Source organism: Lissotriton helveticus, chromosome 5_1 (genome assembly GCF_964261635.1).
Source record: "Lissotriton helveticus chromosome 5_1, aLisHel1.1, whole genome shotgun sequence".
Lineage (NCBI taxonomy): Eukaryota > Metazoa > Chordata > Amphibia > Caudata > Salamandridae > Lissotriton > Lissotriton helveticus.
This window is the reverse complement of record NC_136065.1, coordinates 752,808,117-752,830,715: the sequence shown is the minus strand read 5'-3', so window position 1 is coordinate 752,830,715 and position 22,599 is coordinate 752,808,117. Positions and strand designations below refer to the sequence as shown.

The window sequence follows — 22,599 nt, the reverse complement described above, 5'->3', positions numbered from 1 at the left end:
ATCCTAGCAATGCGATACCGAGAGCGGATTACTAAAGTTCTCGGCTTGGCTCGGCTAAGAGATCTGAATACTACCTGGTTTCTTTCATTCAGACCAATCTGGCAAGATTGCATCCTACCTGGTCTACGATGCCTGCTCTGCGGAGAAGAATGCGTGTTAGACGTCTGTCTCACACTCCCATCAGCAGTACCTATGGATATCGATACTTTGCTTGGTTCGGTAACGGCTCATGCAACGTGTTGTCCCCAGCGGCTACCTATTCTGCATTCGTTGAGACCTCACCATTACAATTAGGTGGCGGTGCGGTACGAGATGAAAGCAGAACACAGGTACAACCCTCTGTGACCATTGCTGATCTAGACACCGATGACGGCAATGCTTCTCACATATGCACTATTTCTACTTTTTCGGACCTGGTCCAACTTTCACCTACTGTTGTAGACGAATTCTTTGCCAGCTTATCTGAGTTAATGTTCTCTCCTAACAACGAGAATAACTTTTGAAAACACAAGCACACAGCGTACTCTGAATTCGGCCTTCAGTTTTGATAAACAGAACTTCTAAAAAACTCTGGAACTATTTTTCTCACATAGAGAAAAATTATATTTTTCCACGTTCTCAAAATATTTACTTTTTGGCACATGATACTCTGCTTAAAGTAGAACTATTCTTAGAGAACAAGATTTCTATTTTTAGAATCTCTAGAGACAATATTTTGACTTAGCCTCTAGCACATGTACAGTCTTGTATGAATATGTGATGAAATGGTCTCGACCTTCTCTTCTGTATTAAGAGCCATTTCATGAATGTAAATTTCGTGATTCATTCATTCATGACAAAATATATTATCTGAATGATACCACTGCTTGAAAATGTACAGTATAATACTCATTTTTCGTGTATATACCATTTGAAATGTATTTTATGTATTTTGGGGTGGGTTGGTGAACACATGCATAGATATGTTTAAAATTGCTTAGTATTTAGTAATGATGGACATTATACGTGGAGTGGGTGTTGTAGACGAATCTAGGACCCTATCTAAATATACCCGATTTATGCCCTTATGTGGTTATATCAAATTATATCCTTATAAAGGCATAAGAATCATACCCATATTAAGTCATAGCCAATGCAGTCCAAATACGGCAAGGCTACTCCCATAGACTCCTAGAAAACACAACGCTTTCTTAAACAAACCAAGCCTCCAGCAGCCCGGGAATTCCCCCTGCTTCTGTATTGATTTGTCCTAGAACTCCTGGAGTCCTGAAAGAACTGCGAGTTCTTAGTGACGTCTTATGTCCAACCTTACGTCAAACTCGGCACCTTCTAGGTATAAATATACCAGCATCTGCCCTAGCAAAACACACAGTGGTTTGGAGCAGATCGGCTATCTACTTGCCCGACGCCCTGCTGAATCGAGTGCCGAAGGAAGCCGACCCTCCCATTGACGCACTGAGAGAGACGCTGTCTTTTCTCCTGCCGAGAAATCGAGCTCCAGTGTTTCCCTGTCACCCTCGCGGGTTGCTGGGAGATCGAGTCCTGAGAGAGAGAAACAAGCCCTCCTTCATTCTATAACCAAGGTACGGAGCTGATTAGACCCTTAGAGAATTCTTGATTCAGATTCTTGGCAGAAACTATCTTAACTCAAAACTACAACTCATTTACTCTGTCCCATGTACTAGGCTTAGGTTAGGTACACCGGGGTAGGCGTATCTTAGAAGCACCAGTTGAGTACGTTTAGTCAACTTTTAAAAATTGTATGTATTTTATCCGTTTTAAGTATCTTATGGCTTAGAAACCATATAAATGCTTTTACAGTATTATTTCATAATACTCCTTTTACTGTACTCACTTTACTTTGACAAGTATTGCAATTGTGGCAATTCACTTCTCTTGCATGAGAAAGAAGACTGCTCAATAAATAACCACTTTTATTGAAAACGCCTGTCTCTCTATTTCTCTGCACTTCTGGTGAAACTAAGCATGCATGATTGACTGAGTGAAATAGCCATCTATTGTTTCCGCGACTCTGGAGATATGCTCCTTGTTCTAGGGGAGCAAAGTTGTCATGTTTATGCGGTTGTCAGAAACTAATCTCTTCTTGTGAATTCGAGAAAGCTTCTAGTGACCTCTGAGCTTGCTGGCATTCATAATTAAGTCTAACATATTCAATAGAGACCTAGTTGACCTCAGTCCTACGTCTAAACTATCGTTTATGTTATTCCAATGCGCAGAGCCTATAGGGAATATAAGAACTACACTACAGTATAAAGAGCTCAGAACTAAGGTGCGATCTCCTAGTCGTACTGGTTACTCTAGTAACCAGCCCCTACGTTCTGTAAGTTTAGCGCCCATTTTTCTTTGGAAGGAGCAGGAGATCAGGATGGCAACCCTTGCTGTCTTGTTTGCGGCTGAGGAAAAGAATTGTTGTGGGAAGGTCCTGAACTTATTGAAATCCCTTTTAGGGCCTCTCTACAACATCTTTAACAGTTGTCCACAGTGGCACACATGTTAACTATGTTGTTGAACAACAGTTTGCTGCTTCCCCCTGCTCTGCACTATTTCCAACCTCATAGGCTGTGGCTTAATAGAGGCAAGCTCTCCACAGCAGGAAGGTAGCTTTCTCCAGCACGTTTGATGCAAATTTCACTGTAGACCCGCTCAGAAAACAGGCTTTCATAGTTCTTGGCAAAAACATTTTCTTTTTTTTATCGACCTCTCTGAAAGCCAGTTTTCAACTCTGCTGGATTACATCAGACTTCCAAAATTTACAGCCAGCTTCTATTTTATATAAATCACATAGAAATGACAAGCTTACCGTGTATAGGATACAAACATTTAAGATTGTTAGTTGGTATTCCTATGGAGGAAACAATTTAAAGGTACCAGTAATGCAAAAACTGACCTTTATCAAAGATACAACACAGATTAATTATTCAACTGTGCTGAACAATGTTTAAGGTGACTATGTTAGCTTCATCTAATTCAGACATGCTGGAACGCTAAATTAGCACCTGGAACATTTAGATATTTGTTTTGGAGCTGTCCTTTAGTAAAATGTATCCATTTGAATGAAATTTGTTATTGATATTAAAATCCTTTCGATGGTCAGCTTTGTTGACTTTGTTGCATCACATTATTGTTAGGTGTGAGGTTATGATCACACATTGTAGGTAGCCATTCGAGGTCCTGGTCGAGGGACTGATCGCGGAGCCATCACCACTCGTCATCCGAACCTTCGCACTCGGGGTCAGGTAAGTCGAAGCACAAGAAGAAGTCGAAAAAGCATCATTGCTCTTCAACTCTCCCCCGTCGGTCGGCTGATGCGATGAGGGATGTGGGCGGTTCCATTCCCTGAAGGACCGACTCAGAGTTTCCCTCCCTTTCCGGGACCCGGAGCGACCCCTGCCTTGCTTTGTCAGTTTTACAAAGCCATGCATGCTATCTTTGGGCAGCCCGAATCTGGCGGTGCACCTTCAGGCCCTGCGAACTCAGTTGGGGGCCAGACTCCACCGGCACCGCATTCGCTGCCGATGCCACGTGGACCCCCAGCCGGCGTTGACCTTGGCATCCATCCGGACGTGAGCATGGAGCTGGACCGGCATCGGCCGACGCTGTGTCCGGCGCCGATGGATACTTTTGCCCCTGTGTTCCACCCTGGCCATTTTCAGCCAACCTGACAGCCAGAGGAGGGTGAGAGATTGGGAGGGGTCTGGGGACCCTTTATCAGACCAGTTGGAGTACGATTTGGATTGGAGAGAGGACCTGAGGGATGCCAGTGGTCTGGATACCTCCCCAGACCTTTGCATGTTGTCTCCTCCTGCTGTGGCTACGGAAGAGGGAGCGTCTTATGCAGTAGTGTTACGTAGGGTGGCCGAGGCTCTCAACTTTTGCTTCCTGCGTTGGCAGTCAGGACTAACCTCCTGTCAGAGGTGCTTCAGCCGGCCACGAGCTCTTCGGAGCCCCTGCTGCCGTTCAATGAAGCCCTGACTGACATCCTTTTGGGCACTTGGTCCAGGCCCAACACGTGGGCTCCCGTGGATAGGATGGTTGCCTGACGCCACCGCCTGGCCCCGGGCAACTCCACCCTGGACAGCTTGGGGGTCCAATCTTCTACTTCCAAGAGCGCATTCCCTAACGCACCACCAGATAGGGACTCCAAGAAGCTGGGAAGAAGGTTTTCGCTTCCACCAGCTTGGGACTGCTTGGGACTGCAGTTGGTAAACACTCCATGTCTTTTGGACTGTTATTCCCACACTGTGTGGGATACGGTTGCGCTAGTGCTGCCTCAGTGTCTGGAGGGAGCTCGGGCCTTACTCTCCCACGCCGTTGCCGCAGGGAGGGATGTAGCGAAGTTTACGATCCGCTGTGGGCTGGATACCTCTGACTCTAGACAGGACGATTTCCACGTCGGTAGCCTTTCATCGTTACGCCTGGATGACATCGACTGGCTTTTCTGGGGATGTCCAAAGTGCTCTTCTGGACATGCCCTTTGATGGCCGTCGCCTTTTTTGGCGACAAAAGCAGACCACGCTCTAGAGCGTTTCAAGGACTTACGGGCTATGGCCAAGTCCTTGGGCCTCTCCATTTGCCCTGCGCAGTCTGCTTTTCGCCCCTTTCATGGCTATGGAAGGGGTGACCCACTATGTCCCTTCCAGAGCCACAGACCAGTGCAAGCTACACAACCTTCCAGCGGCCAGGGACGTGGGAACCACCGCCGTGGTTCTGGGGGCCAACAAGTGGCCCATCCACCAATCTCCCCTCTGCTTCCGCCTCCAATCCTAGTCTGACCTTTCAGGCCCATCAATCACCAGTGGGCGGCAGGATCCGCCATCACCTCCCCCACTGGTGCAACATCACGTCAGACAGGTGGGTTTTGCAGATAGTCAGAAGGGGCTACTCCCTCCCCTTCAAGACTACCCCTCTACCCATACCACCTCAGTACCATCGCATGTTGGAGGATCACCTGGGCCTTCTCCAACAGGAAGTGACGGCTCTCTTGGCCAAGGGGGAGCCATTGAGCGCGTTCCTGCCCCAGAAGTAGGTTGTGGTTGCTATTCCCACTACTTTCTGGTACCCAAGAAGGACAAGGGCCTGCGTCCTATCTGGGAGCTTAGGAGTGTCAATCACTTCCTCCGGAAGGAGAAGTTTAAAATGTTGACGTTAGCTCAGGTCTTGTCTGTCCTCGACCCTGGAGACTGGATGGTAGCGTTGGACTTGCAGGACCCCTATTTTCACATCCCCGTCCTGCCTTCCCACTGGCGCTACTTGCGGTACATGGTAGGCTACGAGCATTTACTGTTTACCCTGCTACCCTTCGGCCTTACCAGTGCCCCTCAGGTGTGCACGAAAGTGATGACGGTGGTCGCAGCTCATCGGTACAGATCAGGGTTCCCAGTCTTCCCCTATGTCGATGACTGGTTGTTGGAGTGTTCGCCCCAGGCAGTCGTCTTCCACTTCCAGACTACGGCCGACCTCCTGCATTCGCTGGGGTTCTCCATCAACGTGCCGAAGTCACACCTGATTTCCTCTCAGAAGCTCCTCTTCATCGGGGTGGGGCTGGATACGACACGATTTCAGGTCTATCCTCTCGAGCAACAAGTCTGGGATATTCGGCCTATGATTCCGATCTCTCAGCCCTTATCCCGGGTTTTGGTCAGGATGACCCTCCGGCTACTGGGCCTGATGGCCTCCTGCAGGTGGATCATGCCAGGTGGCATATGCTAGCTCTGCCGTGTGACCTGAAGTTCTAGTGCGCGTAACATCAGGGGAATCTGTCCGATTGCGTCCAGATCTCAGAGGGCACTGCACACCAATTGCAGTGGTGGCTCACGAACCAGCATTGGGTCAATGACAGAGCCCTCAACCAGAGTTCACAGTGGTGACCCATGCATCACTGCTGGGATGGGACTGCCACATGTGGGAGGCGGATATCAGAGGCCTCTGGTCTCCGGCGCAGTCCAGGCTCCACATCAACCTTCTGGAGCTGCGGGCGATCCGGCTTGCACTGAAAGCATTCCTTCCCTCTGTTGGGGAAAAGTGGTGCAGGTGTTCACGGACAACACCTCCGCTATGTGGCACTGCAACAAACAAGGCGGGTGGGGTCGTGGACCCTTTATCAAGAGGCCCTTCGCCTCTGGACATGGCTGGAACATCGGGGCATATTCCTGGTGCTTCAATACCTGACAGGTTCTTGAATCCCAGGGCGGACGAACTGAGCCACAGGTGCATGATGGATTACGAATGGCCTCTTCACTCTAAGGTGGTGCAAGGTCTGGTTCAACAGTGTGGAGAGCCTTTGTTAAATTTACTCGCCACGGAGAGAACTCGCAATGTCAGTAATTCTGTTGTACGCCTTTCCGCCTAAACCACTTCTGCCTGTGGTGGTAAGCCTCAGCAAGGCCTACCAGTGCAAGGGGTTCGCCCTTCTCTGCATAAGTCCTCAGACCAATAGGATAGAAGTTGGCACAGAAACTGGAATAGAAAATACAAAGTTTATTAACCACATGAGGTGGAACTACATTCACACAACACCCTTCGGCAATGTATGAAGTAGCATACTGAATGGAAGGAGCCTGGTCCTTTTATACCCACACAGGGGCTCAAAAGGAGGCGGTACAAGTACAAGAAGTAGGTTTTAGGTACATATAAGGTCATACAGAAAATGCACAGTCAACAAGTGAACACATCCTGACATTTACAGACTTAACAGCAGCTGCATTGACAGCTGCAAGCTCAACTGAGCATGTGCAAAGTGTAAGAGGCTAAATATAAACTGTCTCTAGGCAGATTTCAAGAGCAGACAACAGCAAGGTAGGACAGAGCTCATGGCATACACGTGGGAGCACATGGCAAACAAAATGGCTGCCAGAAATACAAAATGGATTCCACAAAACAGACAAGATAGCCTCTAAATACAGGATGGCTTCTGCTAATGCTAACCCAATCGCTGCCAAATGACAACATGCCCAGAGTGGTGAAGAAGATCAAGCTTGACCGCGCCCAAGTCATTCTGGTGGCTCTGGATTGGGCACAAAGAATCTGGTATCCCGAGCTTCTCAACATGGCCAACGGCCCTCTGATTCAATTGCCTCTTAGGGAGGATCTTCTGTTGCGGCAGCAGGGGACGGTCCTCCACCCGAACCTGTCCAGCCTCCACTTCCTTGTGTCGGGATTGAACGGCGGCAGTTGCCATCATTCGACTTGCCTCCTGAAATTTGTGATGCAATCTTGGCAGCCAGACGTCCCTCCACTAAAAACGGTATACGCCTGACGGGGGAACAAATTTGTGGCATGGTGCACAGCAAAGGCTGTGGATCCCCTTTCTGCCCCCCTTTCTGAAGTTTTCTTGTTCTTCCCTCCTTTGACCTGCTCTGGGCACTATCAAGGGCTATCTTTTGGCCATTTCAGCCTTTCTTCCGCTTCCTGATCAGCCTTCTCTCTTCAAGTCCCTGGTTGTTAATCGTCTCTTGAAAGGCATTACTCCGCTCTTTCCTCCTTTCCCCTTCGTAATGCCTCAGTGGGACTTGAATTTGGTCTTGACCTATCTGATGTGCGCTCCCATTGAGCCACTTCACAACTGTCCTTCACGTCTCTTAACTCTTAAGACTGTATTCCTGGTAGCCATCACATCTGCCAAAATAGTGACCTCCAGTCTCTTTCATCCAAGCCTCCTTTTCTGGCTGTACATCCGGACAAGCTTGTTCTTAGAACTCGTCTATCCTTTCTTCCCAAGGTAGTCCTCTCCTTTCACATTGGCAAACCATCACTTTGCCCACCTTCTTTCCGCCTCCATATCCTTCTGATGGAACGTTGTAATCATGTTCTGAAACAATGCTTCTTCCTCATGTAAAGCGCTCTGATACCTCAGGGTCTAGCCAGTGTTATATAAAACTTTTCACATAAATAAATAAAAGCGGCTCCACCGTCTGGACCCAAAACATGCGTTTTCCTTCTATCTGGATCGTACAAAACAGTTCCGGGTGGATGACCAACTCTTTGTTGGCTACGTTGACGGCAAGAAAGGTCGGGCCGTACAGAAGCAGACCATCTCTAGATGGGTCATTTTGTGTATTAAAGCCTGCTATTGTCCAGCAAAAAAGGAGCCTGCAGTGGGGCTATCCACCCATTCCACCAGTGCGACGGCAGCCTCTACTGCTTTGGGACGAGGAGTCGCTCTACATGACATCTGTCAGGCAGCTACGTGGGCATTTCGTCACACGTTCACCAAACACTACTGCCTAGACGTCCAAGTCCTGAGAGACGGCTTATTTGGCTGTTCTGTTCTCCAGGACTTTCTGGTGTGATCTTGGTTTGCAGACCCACCTTCGGGGTTGGTATTGCTGGGGTATCTATTCTAAGGTAAGGAATCTATAACTGTTTCTTTCAGATGAACAAGTTACTTACCTTCGGTAACAATATATCTGTAAAAAACATAGGTTAATTATAGATTCCTCAGGACATCCTTTCAGGGCCCTAGTTTTGTGTATCAGTGGTCTGTGTCTTGCATGGCTCTGCGTTTCTGGCGTGGAAAGTGGTGTACAGACCTGACCACAGCGCGTGAGGTCGGCGTCTAAGTAGCTACCACAACGTCATACCGGCGACCAGGACGCCAAGAATGGACATGGTGCCGACCGACGCCACCTTCCGACGTGTAGAGGTACTGCTGACGGAAAACTTTCCGGATCCAGTCTGATGCCTGGGGGTAATTCTAAGGTAAGGAATCTAAATTTGCCTAGCAAAGTAACAGTAAGTTTCAATTTTATTAAGGACACAGAGGCGAGGTTTATGCTTTTCTTCCTTCGCTTTTATTTCTATATCTAACACACAGCAGCCAGAAAAGCAATAAAAATGACTTTTTCTTCAACAGAGAGAAAACATAATTTGTTCTTAACCAAAAACAAGTAAAAGTGTCCATGGGGCAGTACAGTAACCGAGTCCTTCAACAATGTCCATGAACCCTAGAAAGCGCCTCCATCATGTTAAACCCTCCTCTTTCTTCGTGCAAGTCACGCCTGAACGTTATTGGTCCTGCTTGACTCCATCATTTCCTGTAACATAAGGAAACTACGTGAAATTACTCAGGACCCCAATCTCAAAAATAATGCACCAACATCCTGTGAATACAAGCCCTCAATGCCTATAACCAAGCATATGACAGTAAAGCCATTAAACCAGTTTACTTACGTAAATATGGGTGGTTTCGCACCAACTGTGCAACGGGAGGGATAATCCTTGCCTCCGTGTCCTTAATAGAATTGAAACTTACCTTTACAATGCTAGGCAAATTTTGATTCTATGTCAGGACCGGAGGCTCAGATTATGCTAGTTCAAAGCTTACTTACCACCAACTGAGCCACATCCACCACCGCTTTAAATTAAAACCTCTTAAAGGTGGAATCAGAAGACCAATCCGCTGCATGCATAAGGTCCTCCAACCGAGCCCCTAGAGAGAAAGCCTTAGAGGCCATTGTGCTCCTAGCCGAATGTGCTCCAAACAGTTTTGTATTAATACCCGCCTCTTGCATGACCCATCTGACCCACCTGGCTATAGTGGTGGAAGAGACAGCACTGCGGTTTTCGTAAGGCAATAAGAAGTTGCCGTTCGCCCGGAGGGCGAAATTCAAGAGTCATTTCCTCGTATGCTTTTAGGCAGTTCACCACACACAGTTTGGGCACATCCGTAAAAGCTGGATATGAAATTGTCCTTGAATCTGACTTAGTACGATGACCCACTGTGAAAGTAACCCCTTCCGGGGAGAAGACCCTTGCAGTAATGTCCAAAGCTCGGACGTCAGAAACCCTGCGACAGGAAACCAGGCACAACAGCATGGCCAGTTTAGCAGAAGTTCCTTCAAGGAAAGATACTTATTGGGCTGCCAGGATAAGAAAAGATTCAAGACCAAATTGACGTCCGAGAGGACCGAGTATCGATGCTCCGGCGGTAGTGACAGACGGATACCCCGCAGAAGCTGACAGACGAATGGGTGTTCCCCAATCGGGGCCCCGTCTACTGTCCAATGAGCTGCAGAGATCGCCGAGCGTATCGCATTAATAGATCGGCAAGCCAGACCATCCATAGCCAAATCTGCCAGAAAGTTCAGCATGGGAACGACGCCTGCGACCTCGGGATTCAGGTCCTGTCAAAGACACCAACGCATCCACTTAGTCCACGCCGACTGATAGCATTTTGATGTACTGTCTGCCCAAGCCTTTGACAAGAGATTTTGCACCGATCCCGAAAGGCCTGGGAGCGACCAATGTCTCCTGAAAGCCTCCAAGCCATGAGGCAGAGAGAGCCTCAGAGAATGAGGTGATGTTGCTACCCATCCGGGTTCAGAAGAAGATGAGGGAGTGGAGGGGGTAGGATTGGAAAATTCCAAGAAAGTTCCAGAAGAACTGGAAACCAAACTTGCGACCTCCAACATGGTGTCACCACCACCAAATCTGCTCCCAGAAGCCGGATACGGGCTGCCGTTCTTACCACCATCGAGAACGGTGGGAAGGCATAATCCCTCTTCTGACTCCAGTCCTGGAGGAAAGTGTCCGTGGTCTCTGCTAATGGATCGTGCCTCCAGCTGAAGAAGCGCGGGAGCTGATGGTTGAGACGGGACGCAAAAAGGTCCACCTAGAACGGGCCCCAGAGATCGTTCAACCCCTTGAAGACCAGAACATCCAGCTTCCACAGGCTGGAATCCTTCAGATGCCTGGAGTGCCAATCCGCTACCTGATTGGCTTGGCCTGGATGGTACTCTGCTGTCACCGAGACTTGGTGCGCCAAGCAATACTCCCAAAACTCTTTTGCAAGGTCCGCCAAGGCTCGGGACCGGAGACCCCCCAGGCGATTGACATAACGGACCGCTGAGACGTTGTCCATCTTCAGCAGTACAGACAAACTCACTTGGTCCCTGGTCCAACAGCGGACGGCGAATGAACCCTCTAGGAGTTCCAAGAAGTTGATATGCAACTTCTGCTCCACTAACGACCAAACGCCGCCTGTGGAGAATTCTGCGCAACGGGCAACCCATCCGGACCTACTTGCGTCCGACTCTATGACCAGGTCTGGAGCTGAACCGAATATCGCTCGACCATTCCAGGCCTCCATGTGTGTCAACCAACATGACATCTCCTCCTTAACTTCCTCCAATAGGGGAACTGCTTGATTGTACAACAGCCCCCTCCTGATGTGGTGCGCTTTCAGGTTCTGTAAGGCACGATAATGAAGGGGGCCTGGGAAGGTTGCCTGGATGGAAGAGGAAAGGAGACCTACCACCCGGGCAATCTGAGAGAGGTCTGGGGCTTGGAGATGGTCTGTTTCAAAATGTGATGGATCTTGGCCATCTTGCGAGAGGGGAGACTCAAGGAGGAATGAACAGAGTCCACGACGAATCTGAGGGAAACCAGACTTTGAGTTGGGGAAAGGAACGATTTTGTCCTGTTGATGACAAACCCCAGGCTTTCTAAGAGGGATACCATCTGCTGCAAGTGAGACGTCAACTTCTGTGGACACTGTGCCATGTGAAGGATGTTGTCTAAGTACACAATCATCCTTACTCCCTGACCCCTCAAGAACTCTACCACCGGTGAAGCACTTTTGTGAAGCACCATGGTGCTGATGAAAGCCCGAATGGAAGGGCGATGGGGAGGATGGACCAGAACTACCAGATACGCGCCCTTGAGGTCCAACCTGACCATCCAATCATGTGGCAGGAGTACATCTCGGAGAAGATGGATTTCCTCCATCTTGAAATGTCGGTAGACCAACCACCCATTGAACTCTTTGAGGTTGATCGCCGGACTTGGCCCCCCATCGGTCTTGTCCACCCAAAAGATGTTGCTGAGGAAACCGTTGGGGTGCAGAGTTGATCGACAGATGGCCCCTTTCTTGAGCAGTGCGGACACCTCCTCGACGATCAGATTGGCATTGGGGACGGAAAAGGAAATGGGTTTTGGAAGTTCTGCCTGCAGTGGCTGATCGTAAAATTCTATGTGAAACCCCTTGATGGTCTGCAAGACCCAAGCATCTGACGTAAGTTGAGCCCAAGTGTCCTGAAAGGCTTCCAAACAACCCCCAATACGCACTTGCTCCGCAGGCATGACACTTACCACCTGATCGACCACCGCCGGTGTTGTTCTTGAAGCCACCGCAGCCTCGGAAGCGTTGACCCTTGGTAGGGTAAAAGTTGTTGTAATTGGCCGAGGAGTTGTACTGCCCTAGCCCGGAGCCTTGTCCCTTGTTACCATTCTGCTGACTGCCACGGCTGGTCGCGCGGTCCCACTGCGACCGGCCCCTTGGGAGAAACGAGTCTGGAAAACCCTTTTTATGTTGGACTGGGCCTTGTCCAGTGAAGTCAAAGTGGCTACGAATTTGCCCAATTCCTTTACGAAGGGGTCTCTGAACAGGCCCCCTTGAGCCACAGCGCCTGCCTCAGAAGAGGCCAAGTCGCCCAATTTTGGGTCAAGCTTTATCAGCAAGGAACACTGTCGTTCTGTTGACAGGGCACAGTTGGCGTTTCCCATAAAATTATTGATTTCAGTGCCCAATTTGACAGTACATCGGGGGTTATGGTGGAACCCGTCACCTTTGCCTCTTCCGCCATATCCAGGATTTATGTCGTAGGGCCTATGGTGTCCAGGAGCTTATCCTGGCAGGAATGCCAGGATCGATCGATCCCCTTGTGGGGATCTTTCATATATTTGGCTAGGGAAGTAGCCATTTTCTAATCTAGTTCAGGAGTGAGGGCTACCTTTCCTTTTAATGTGGGACGCGGCCACTCCGTCCTGAGACATCCCGTGCTTCTTTTTCTAGTGGCTTGCGGAGGCGTCCCGCCACAATCTTGGCCACCTTGTCCCCAGGTGCCCAGGCTGCGGAGCACGGATGCATAATCTCATCTGGGTCCAGCATACCTTTGTCATCCTTTGGCAATGTGCCCGCAGGAACTGGCTGGACGCCAACAACGCCAAGACCCATAGTTCTCGGTATCCGTCGGGGAACCCCCATCATTAGACGGGGAAGGAGGTGCCGCAGAAACTGTAGGCTACGGTGGTGGAAGTGGTGCAGAAGGAGGTGGAACGAACGTGGCCAAGAAGGCGCTCTTCAAGCTCTCAACCCCGAGCGCGCAGGCCTTCAGACACTGACAAGGCCTATCCGCCACTAAGTGCGCTATGTACCAAAAATGAACGAGTGCACAACCCTGCCCGCAGGCGATTATTGGAGAAAAACTCTGATACGGACCCCAGCTGGCGTAGCGGTATTTATTTAAGGGATAGTACAGACCCCGAAGGGCGTTCGTGGTGTGGCAGCAGGGGGACAGGCTCCGGCGACTCGGCTCCCTCAGCGCGGCTCTTCTTTGAAGAAAACGCTTCGTGGGAGCAACGAGACGCGAGGGCTCCCTCTGACGGGCAACAGACACCGCCGTAAGTGGGCCGGCCGCGTAAGGAGCGAAGAAATGATCCCGCGGCCGTAAGGGGAATCTGCAAAGTCAGTCACTTTCAATAAACACAAATACATGCTGATCCTCGGGTCCTGACATAGAATCTATAACTAACCTATGTTTTTTCACAGATATATAAGTAACTTGTTGGTTTAGCATGTACTTCATCTCGTCCAGTTACATTTAATTAAGAACTTCACAAAACCAAAAAAGGAACTTCACAAAACCAAAAAGGGAACAACACAAACCTACACTCAGAAAAGTGTGTGTGACGCACCTCTCTCAAGACACTACCCGCCTGCCCTCCCAAAGTCTTTTGAGCACCTGATAAGATATATTGTTGTTGTCCGGATAGACTTGGCCACGGGCACAGCAGCCATCTACCAGAACAGAGTTACAAGACCAAAGGGATAAGAAATATAGGCGCAATAGGCACACTAGCCGATAAGGACTTTCGAACTGCTTGAAAATAACAAAGGAATATCAGGAGATTTTGTATTTGAGTCATCGTCAAACATGTGTTCTTTTACTAGTAAATAATCTCCTTTAGAGGAATCACCCTGACAAGGTTATTTTTACAAGAACGAAACGCGTTGGCTGCCCTGTGTTTAGTCTCAATTCAAAGAAGAATAAAGGAAATTTTGATACGGATAACTACTGGATGGGCATTTTTCTATTTGCTGTTTTTGGACATTTTGTATATGGTGGTGCAATCCACAGTGGGCAAAACATTTATTTAAGAAATTGTATTGTTTTTATGTGCTTCCTTAGCTATGCTTAATGAATTCTGTGTTTTCCTATTGACAATGTACACCAAATGGGCCAAAGCCTTTTATCTCATTTGTGTTTAGGTATAAGGGAAGACGTCCTGAGAGCCATGCACCACATGTTCCAAACCAACCCTCTGAAGCAGCCGCCCACTTCTACTTTGAATTGGCCAAAACTGTCCTCATAAAAGCAGGTGGCAATAGCAGCACTTCCATTTTCACCCATCCATCATCCAGTGGTGGACACCAAGGTCCTCATCGTAACCTTCACCTATGCGCCTTCGAGATTGGACTTTATGCACTTGGGCTGCACAACTTTGTTTCTCCAAACTGGCTTTCCAGGACTTACTCATCCCATGTCTCCTGGATTACAGGTGAGAAAAAGTTATTGCACATTCTTAGTATTTAAACTCTGCGTTTTGAATTCATTCAAAGGTTCCACCATGCCTTACTGTTTGCACACACTATTGTTTATTCTACTGCATAAGCTTTTAGTCATTAAAGTAGCATGCATAACTCTTCTTGGGTTTTAGCTAACTAACCACCAATAATCCCTAATGTTGTATACCGATTCATAGGTTTGTTATCACAGTTACATTTTTATAGTAATATCTACCTTCTCTATTTACTCATATCACTGAAAGTATTTATGAGGGATGCATAACTTGCACATGAATAATTCTATCACCTTTACTTTCTGCACTCTATATCCTTTTGTGTTCTCAACAATTTGCTAATTCAGAGTCTTAGTTCGAGTCCTGGGAGTTGTTAGAAACAAGACTTTCACTTTGCTGATGATTCAGCAGAGAGCTAATATCAAACACCAATGTTTAAACCCAACGTTGTCAGGTCAGCTGTGAAGAAACTGACACTTGAATACAGGCAACTCTACAAGCATCAAGACAACTGACCGGAAATGTGGATCCACAATTGCATGTGCAGCTATGCCTTGGAGTACTCTAGACTTGTAAAGACATCCCAATATCCTTATACCCAGTGCTGACATACAGAAGGAACTGGGAACAGATAGGGCCCTACTACACAAAAGAAGAAGATATCAAACACTTGTACATCCATGATACAGGTCCATTGACTTACCAAACTCCAGGCCCTCAGATAGGGTTAGCTAAGATCCAGACATGAGAAGTCAGAATAAAGGATAGCAATCCGACCTAGACAGCATGCCTTTGCCTCAAAATTGTGATTGTAACCAGCACTTACTCTGACCACATAGGATCATAAGTGTCAGAAAAATATTTACAATCACATTTTAGAAAAATACATTATAAAAAATAGATTAAAACCTGAATCTTAAGTGTGCTACCATACAGGTTATATAAAAATTCATTTCATCTATATACATAATGCAGTAAAAATTATGTAAGTACTTTTTAAGTCGTCTTATGTGCCAACCTGCTTCCTCATTTTAATGCATGCCCATAGGAATGATGCTAATGAAAAGCACACAAAATAATTTTGTAATGATTTGAGAAAAAACAGTGCTACATGACACTATTTAAAATTGTAGCTCTTGCAAATTGGTACAATAAAATTATGCATTTCCTGATGGTAGAAACCACAAAAAAAATAAAACATGAAGATCATCCTGTGTTTTCACACGGACATAGGGAAAGTTCTGAATGTTTATATTTCTTCCCTGGATATCCCACCATCAGAGGAATCAGATTTAAACGAAATCCAAGCAAAATATATTTGTGCTGTGGGAATGTAACATCAGCCAGATAATAATAGCTATTCTCCTCCAATGCTGGGTTTAGTTTATACAGTCGTGCGGACTGAGTGTGGAAGTTTTTTTCCCTTCTTAAATATTGGGCTCTCTTAATAAAGATCTCAGTTACTTTCTGCTTGGATAGGGATTTACAGGTATAGGGATCATTAAAAAGACGTCTTAAACCGAGTGTAGATGGTTCTGACTCCACGTATTTTATCCACCTAATCCAACTGTAGTTATCTGTCTTTAGAATAGTTATTAGATTTTGCATAAGGGGGATTGTGGCCCTCCTCCAGATTGAATGCCACAGTAGGAGTGGTGCCATTTTGATAAGAGTCTGTGGTATAAGGTAAATCCAGTTCCATATGAAGCACATCATTTTAATATGACTGAGGTAGCGAGGTAAAAGACTTCAAAAGTTTATTCGCTATTACTTGTAAAGAGTCGCTGGGGGCCGTTCCCCAAACTGCTGCCCCGTACACCGCTGCTGCCTTTGTTTTAGCATGATACATTTTTTTCATAGGAATTAGCGGTTTGGCTCCCAGCTTTTTAGAGAATGATTTCAGCGCAGCTAGGTTTCTCTGCATGCCCATTACTCTGCCCTCGAACAGTTTGGACCAGGATTGTTTTTAATCAAATAGGACCCCTAAATAGGGGAACGAGTCTACCACCTCAATTTTGACAGAATCCATTGTAAAACAGGGGGGTCTTTCGCGTTTCCCAATCCCTGCTATAATTATAAAGGATTTAGATTGATTGACCTTTAAGTCCAATGAATTCATAAAAACGGAGTAGGCCGCTATAAGGCGCTGAAGCTCCATTGCAGTTCGGACCATCAGAACAGCGTCATCAGCATACGTCAAAATCGGTATCCGCTGACGGTCAGAGAGCACCGGGACATCCAAGGCTGCGCTCTCAAGATGTTTTCCCACACCGTTGGTATAGATGAAAATAAGAACGGTGCCAGGACACAGCCCTGCCTGACTCCTCTTAAGATCTTAAATGTTCGGGTACATTCCCCGTAGCGGACCGATGAATATGCGTCAGAGTACAGCTGTCTCATGAAGTCGACCAATGCTTGATCAATTCCCATCTCCTCCATTATCTGCCAGAGTCTAGGGTGGGACACACAGTCAAAGGCTGCAGACAAGTCCATAAAGGAAAGATAGATCTTCCCACCCTTGTCTCTGACATATCTATCCATAATAAGTGAGGGGTTCAGGCATTGCTCTACCGTGCCCTTTCCCTCCTGGAAACCATATTGGGACTCCATTAAAATGTTCTTACTCCTCACCCACGCCTCCAATCTTGTCAGAAGAAGGCGACCCATACGTTTGGCTGTCGTATCAATTAACGATATTGGTCGATAATTTTTTGGTGTTGCTTTTATCTCCCTTTTTATACATTGGGATGATTATACTAGTTTTCCACAACATGGGGGGACCAGCTACAGCGATTTTGTTCAAAACATTGGTTAAAAGGGAACCCAAATGTCCATATACTCAAAGAAAAAGTCCATTGGGACGCCATCGGGACCCGGAGCTCTCTCAGCACTACAGGCCTCAATCCCATTCCTAACTTCCTCAGTATGGAAAGAAAGAGAGAGCCCAGAGGTGGTACAGACCAGGGGTCTCAAATAAGCACTTGGGGCAAAAATACCTTCAAAATGAGCCACCCACTCCTTCTCCCCTACGTTAACTTCGAGTGCACGATCATTTGGTGTTTTAAAGTATGGGCCATTTATTATACCCCACAACTCCTTTGAATTACCTGAAGCCGCAGCCTGTTCTAATTTGGCCCAAGATTATTCTCTTAGCACCTTTTCCCTATTTTTTCTGGCCATTTTGTATTCCCTACGGTAAATGGCAATTTCCGAGGGATTCTTAGGGATACAGCTTAAAGGTTTAGTTAGGCCTTTCTTTGTTTTAGTACAGGATGAATCAAACCATCCCTTGATCTGTTTTGGGTTGTTCGTATTTTCCTAGTGATTGAGTTCCTTATGTGTACTAAAGTTCTATAAAGGAAGACACCACAAATTGGGGTTGAATATCAGTTTTGAAACAATTATTTATATTATCTATGGCATTGCTAATTATGGGAAGTATCACCTCCAGTTTGTCAATTTTGGACCACTTCAATTCCATGGTGGTGCTCCCATTGGGGGCCTTGGGGCGTTTCCCCCCTGCCCGTGTCCGCAGCTCGGCTCCCTCGGCGTCTCTGACCTTAAGTAAACTCTCAGTTTACTTAAGTTGAGAGACGCTGAGGGAGAACTGACAATCATGTCAGTCAGTATGACGTCGGACCGCCCACCCCTTCAGAGTCTGAAGGGGGTGGGTGGTCCGGCATCATGTTGACTGACAGGCATTGTCAGGGGCAGGCAACAGCACAAGTGCGCATGAGTGGGCAAGGTCAGCGAATTTTTCAGCCGTGCCCAGTCATGTGCACTTATCTTTGCACTGGCTTGCGCATGCCCATTAGGAGAGCGAGGGTTGAGCAAAGGCTCAAATCTCGGTCTCCTAATGGGCAGGCGGGCAGAGAGTAACGGTGCCCTCAATCAATCCTGGCGCTGAGCAGCACCAGGATTGGCTGAGAGGGGTTGCCAGCAATGATGCAGCTGTTCTTCCTATACTGAGTCCATGCGAGTGCACATCAGACGCGCCGGGGCAGAGCTGTGGAAGGACTTCCGGCCGTCCCAGCAGAGCCCCGCTTCCCAGTCCAGAATGTACGGTGGGCAGACACCGAGTCGATGCCCATTGTGTTTATTGAGTCTTTGAAGCTCAATTGTGGTAAATGGGCTCTCTGTAAAGCGTGTGCTGTTTACTTCTCAGGGCTGTAATAACATGTACCATGCTGCTTTCTGCATTTCGAACGGTTGCGGTTCCTGTTGCATTGTAGATGTTTAGATACAAAAGTTCCTTGCTCAGTGTTCACGTAGCTTTGCATCCTGCTCCTCATTTTAACTAACCTGCTATGTTTTCCTGAGATGCGCACCCTATTGTGAGCCCCCTGACAGATGATCTACATGAGCTGTGAGCAGAGCCCCGCTTCCCAGTCCAGAATGTACGGTGGGCGGACACCGAGTCAATGCCCATTGTGTTTATTGAGTCTTTGAAGATCAATTGTGGTAAATGGGCTCTCTGTAAAGCGCGTGCTGTTTACTTCTCAGGGCTGTAATAACATGTACTACATGATTTTGCCTGTACTGACCTACTTGCTTAATTAATAAGTAGGCGCCAACGGACCCGCGGCAGCACGGACCTGGTCAGGTAGTATTGCTTTTATTTTATTTTAGCAACTCTCGTTATTTTATGTTTCACATTTTAAAATGCTTAGTGCAGCTGTGAGCAGCTCCTGGGCAAGTGCGTGTACCAGAATGCATCTCCAGATTACCGCAGAATTGTACGGAGGCTCTGAGCCTATACAATAGGACCGGTAAGATGAGGCGCCAGTAGGATGAAGTGCCAGTTGTAGGGCGGCTGATGGATGGGACCAGCCTTAGCCATCCTCTGACCTGAGGAGCACGGAGCTTCCATGCGAGCCTCACATCTCTGAATGAAAGGAGCACTGAAGTGCTCTCTTTAGTGAGGCTGTAATACAGCTTTTCTACACTTTTGTGCTTCCACATATTTAACCCGGCGAAGACCGCTGATTCATGACGTGAAGCGCAGTCAAATAATGTAATAAACCAATGACTTTTATTCCAGTGTAATATTCTTCAACCTCTGCTCATTTGGAGAGTGCGGCCTGAAGTGAATCCTTTTCACATGCTTAAGAGGCCACCCAACCTCGTTTTCTTCGAAGGGACCATCCTGCCAAGGGAGCAGCATCATTCCCCAGCAAGGCACCACCTGCCCTTCAGGCCTACATCACCCTCCCAACACTGGCTCATGGCTGTTGCCTTCCGTGGCATCAGAGTTATGCAGAACATAACCTCTGTCTGCGTTTGTGTCACAATACCTATGCGTACCTGTTTGTTCAGTATGATATGTGAGTGTATGCCAACGTACTACTCACCCTGCAAGTGCTTATTTGTCCTTGGTGCAGTGTGTCATGAGTGATTGTGCTGGACTCTTCCGTCGCTTTTAAGTGTCCTTGGTGCAATGTGCTATGCGTGAGCGCGCGGTGCTGTGCTTGTGTGTGTGTGCCTGAAGCTGGGCTGTCGCACCCTGGGCCTGGCTCTCCCAGGCAGGCATCTCTGGGACAGGCGGCATAGGACACCATTGAACCCTGTAGAGTACTCCGAGTACAGCGCCTGGCCGCGCCACCCCTGGGTGCACAAGCCCAGCTGCAGCTCTGCACACGTCCAATAAGTAAGGCGATTCATATGTGCGGAGCTGCTGCTGTCAAAGCGGGCAGCCTTTCAGATTGCGCTTCCCAATGTCAGGAAAGAGGGAACATTTACTGCGCGTAATCTCGTCAAGATGGAGCTTGAAAGGCGCAGCGTTCTCTTTTTATCTGTAATTATGACGGCTGCACCTTTCGCAACGCTTGATGTTCAACGTTCATTCTTGTTTTGTCGGGACTAGATATGGAAATTGTCCTGTGCGCAATGTTTTACTTTAGTTCTAGTGTCACACGCGCTTTATTGGTAAATATGGCGGTCGTGCAAAGAGGAGTGAGTTGCTGGCTACTCTACTTTCTATTACCTTCTGTGTGGGGACAAAGCTTGACTTCCTGATCACAATGACTTTGCTTTTCCTTTGTTACTTTATTTTGCACTTTTTACAGAGAGAAAAAGAGAGAGGTTGAGCTAAGCAGAGCCAGAATGAGAGAGTGTGGCAAAAAGAGAGAGGGGTATAACAATTATGTCGAGCTAGAGAGAGAAAAAGAGGGACATAGGAAGTAAGACAGATATAGGTACGAGCAGACATACACAGTTATCTCTACTATAATCAGACGCTGGAACAGACCATTGAATGTTGGAATGTCAAATCTTGTCCCACTTTGGGGTTAGTTAAAATGTTGTCTGCTACAGGAATTTTTAAATATGAGAGGATGTTAATTTGCTTTGGCAAGTCATGCATTGTAAACTGCACTTAACCCACATGAAATGACACGTGGTAGGCCTGCTTTGGCAGTAAATTGGATCTGGAATTTCTGAGTTTGAGTTGCATGGTCAATATTTATGTGTCACTTTCATAGTTATTTAGACTGTGTTTCTGTTTTATACTGTTTCTGCCAATATGTAACCGTGAGCCACAGTTTTGGTTGATTTTGATTGCAGTGGCTCCGTTTATTTGGTGATTCACAGTTCCAATCATGGGTAAAACATGGCTTGTTGAACATAGATGAGATGTACTTGCAAACTGTTGGATTGCGTATTGCATTTCAGGTTTTCAATTTGACCAATCTTATGACTTCTTACCAACTAAATATGAGTGTCTTCCTGGTCGAGGACCACACTGCATTTTCTCACATCTGTCTTGTATCAAGACACTGCTGGACTACGAAGTGAAAGAAAGCTTGAATAAGCAGCTACCTATGTTATATGACATCTCTTTATTAATGTAATAACTGCACGTTCACAATTGCTTTATTAACCTTCCTGCTTTCTCAAATTTGCTTGAAAATGCACCATTTGTCCACTCTTTTTTCAAAATTTTCTCTGGGGTGGGAGAACACCCCCAAACCCTCCTTAGGTTGTTCGTGCTCGCTCGGTTTGTTCGCTGCGGTGAAGTATGCCAATCATTTTACGCATCACCACTTTCAAATATCATCAGCCGCCACTGCTTCAATTGGTATCCATTACACCTAGCAAGTATAGGCAGACCAATTTCTTGCGATATGGTCGGAGACCTCTGCATAGTTTTGAATCTCACAGCACAAAATTGATCGCGTGTTCACTAAAGGATTTAAAATGGTTGATAACTTTGCTACACAGTGTTAGCGACCAGTATGAAAACAATCGTTGATTCCCGGTGATCCCGATGAAATGTTGGGGGCGATTTCTCACTATCAGTAGCTAAGTTATTAACCATAAGCATATTTGTCGCCGAGATTAACATGTTCAGAGTGTTTCCATAGATGTTATGTGAAAAGTGGTGAACAGGGTTGCCCCACATATCCTACACACCACAGACCCGCTCTAAGTGGTGGTGGCAGGGATGTATGTTAAAGTCACCCAGCCATATGATGTTCAGGACGGCCTTTTGATTCACCAGTTTGGATGCCTTATGAATTGCCCTCATCCAGCACTCTATGCATGTTTGGGCCGAAATTGTTGTTATAGAAGTTTATTAGGAACTACTGATCAGAGTTAGCAAGCTTTAAAGTAATCAGATGAAAAAATGGGGGCGTATCCTGTGGCATCTTTATTTTTATCACTAGGATATTCAAAATAAAGTTAATAAGCCCTCTTTCGCTCCACAAGAGGGGGACAGAGTGGCTTTCGTCTGATAATAACGATAACCATTTACAAGGGTCTCCTCTGTGGCTCATGTCTCCTGAAAGCAGGAGATATCACAATCCTGCCATAATTTAAGCCAATCGGAATCCCCAAGCTTATTGGAGATACCTGCAACATTCCATGATGCTATGTTTATTGCAGCTAAAATCCCACTATTATCAACAATACTGGGGCTAAGACTTGCTGCTCTACCATTATCTGTTGCGGTGGTTACCGGCGGGATGAAAAACCCACCCCACTTGCCCGTTCCTGGGTACT

The 22,599-nt window shown here is 47.0% G+C and overlaps 1 protein-coding gene across 3 annotated transcripts in view; it reads left to right on the top strand.

Moving 5' to 3' along the window:
* The window catches only part of ZSWIM8 (zinc finger SWIM-type containing 8), a 2,353,271-nt gene that overhangs the window by 1,607,991 nt on the left and 722,681 nt on the right, over window positions 1-22,599 (top strand). For all 3 annotated transcript variants that reach the window (XM_078643224.1, XM_078643226.1, XM_078643225.1), the window contains one exon: window positions 14,288-14,577. In XM_078643224.1, coding sequence (XP_078499350.1) covers window positions 14,288-14,577 — 290 coding nt within the window. The remainder of the gene's footprint in view (window positions 1-14,287; window positions 14,578-22,599) is intronic.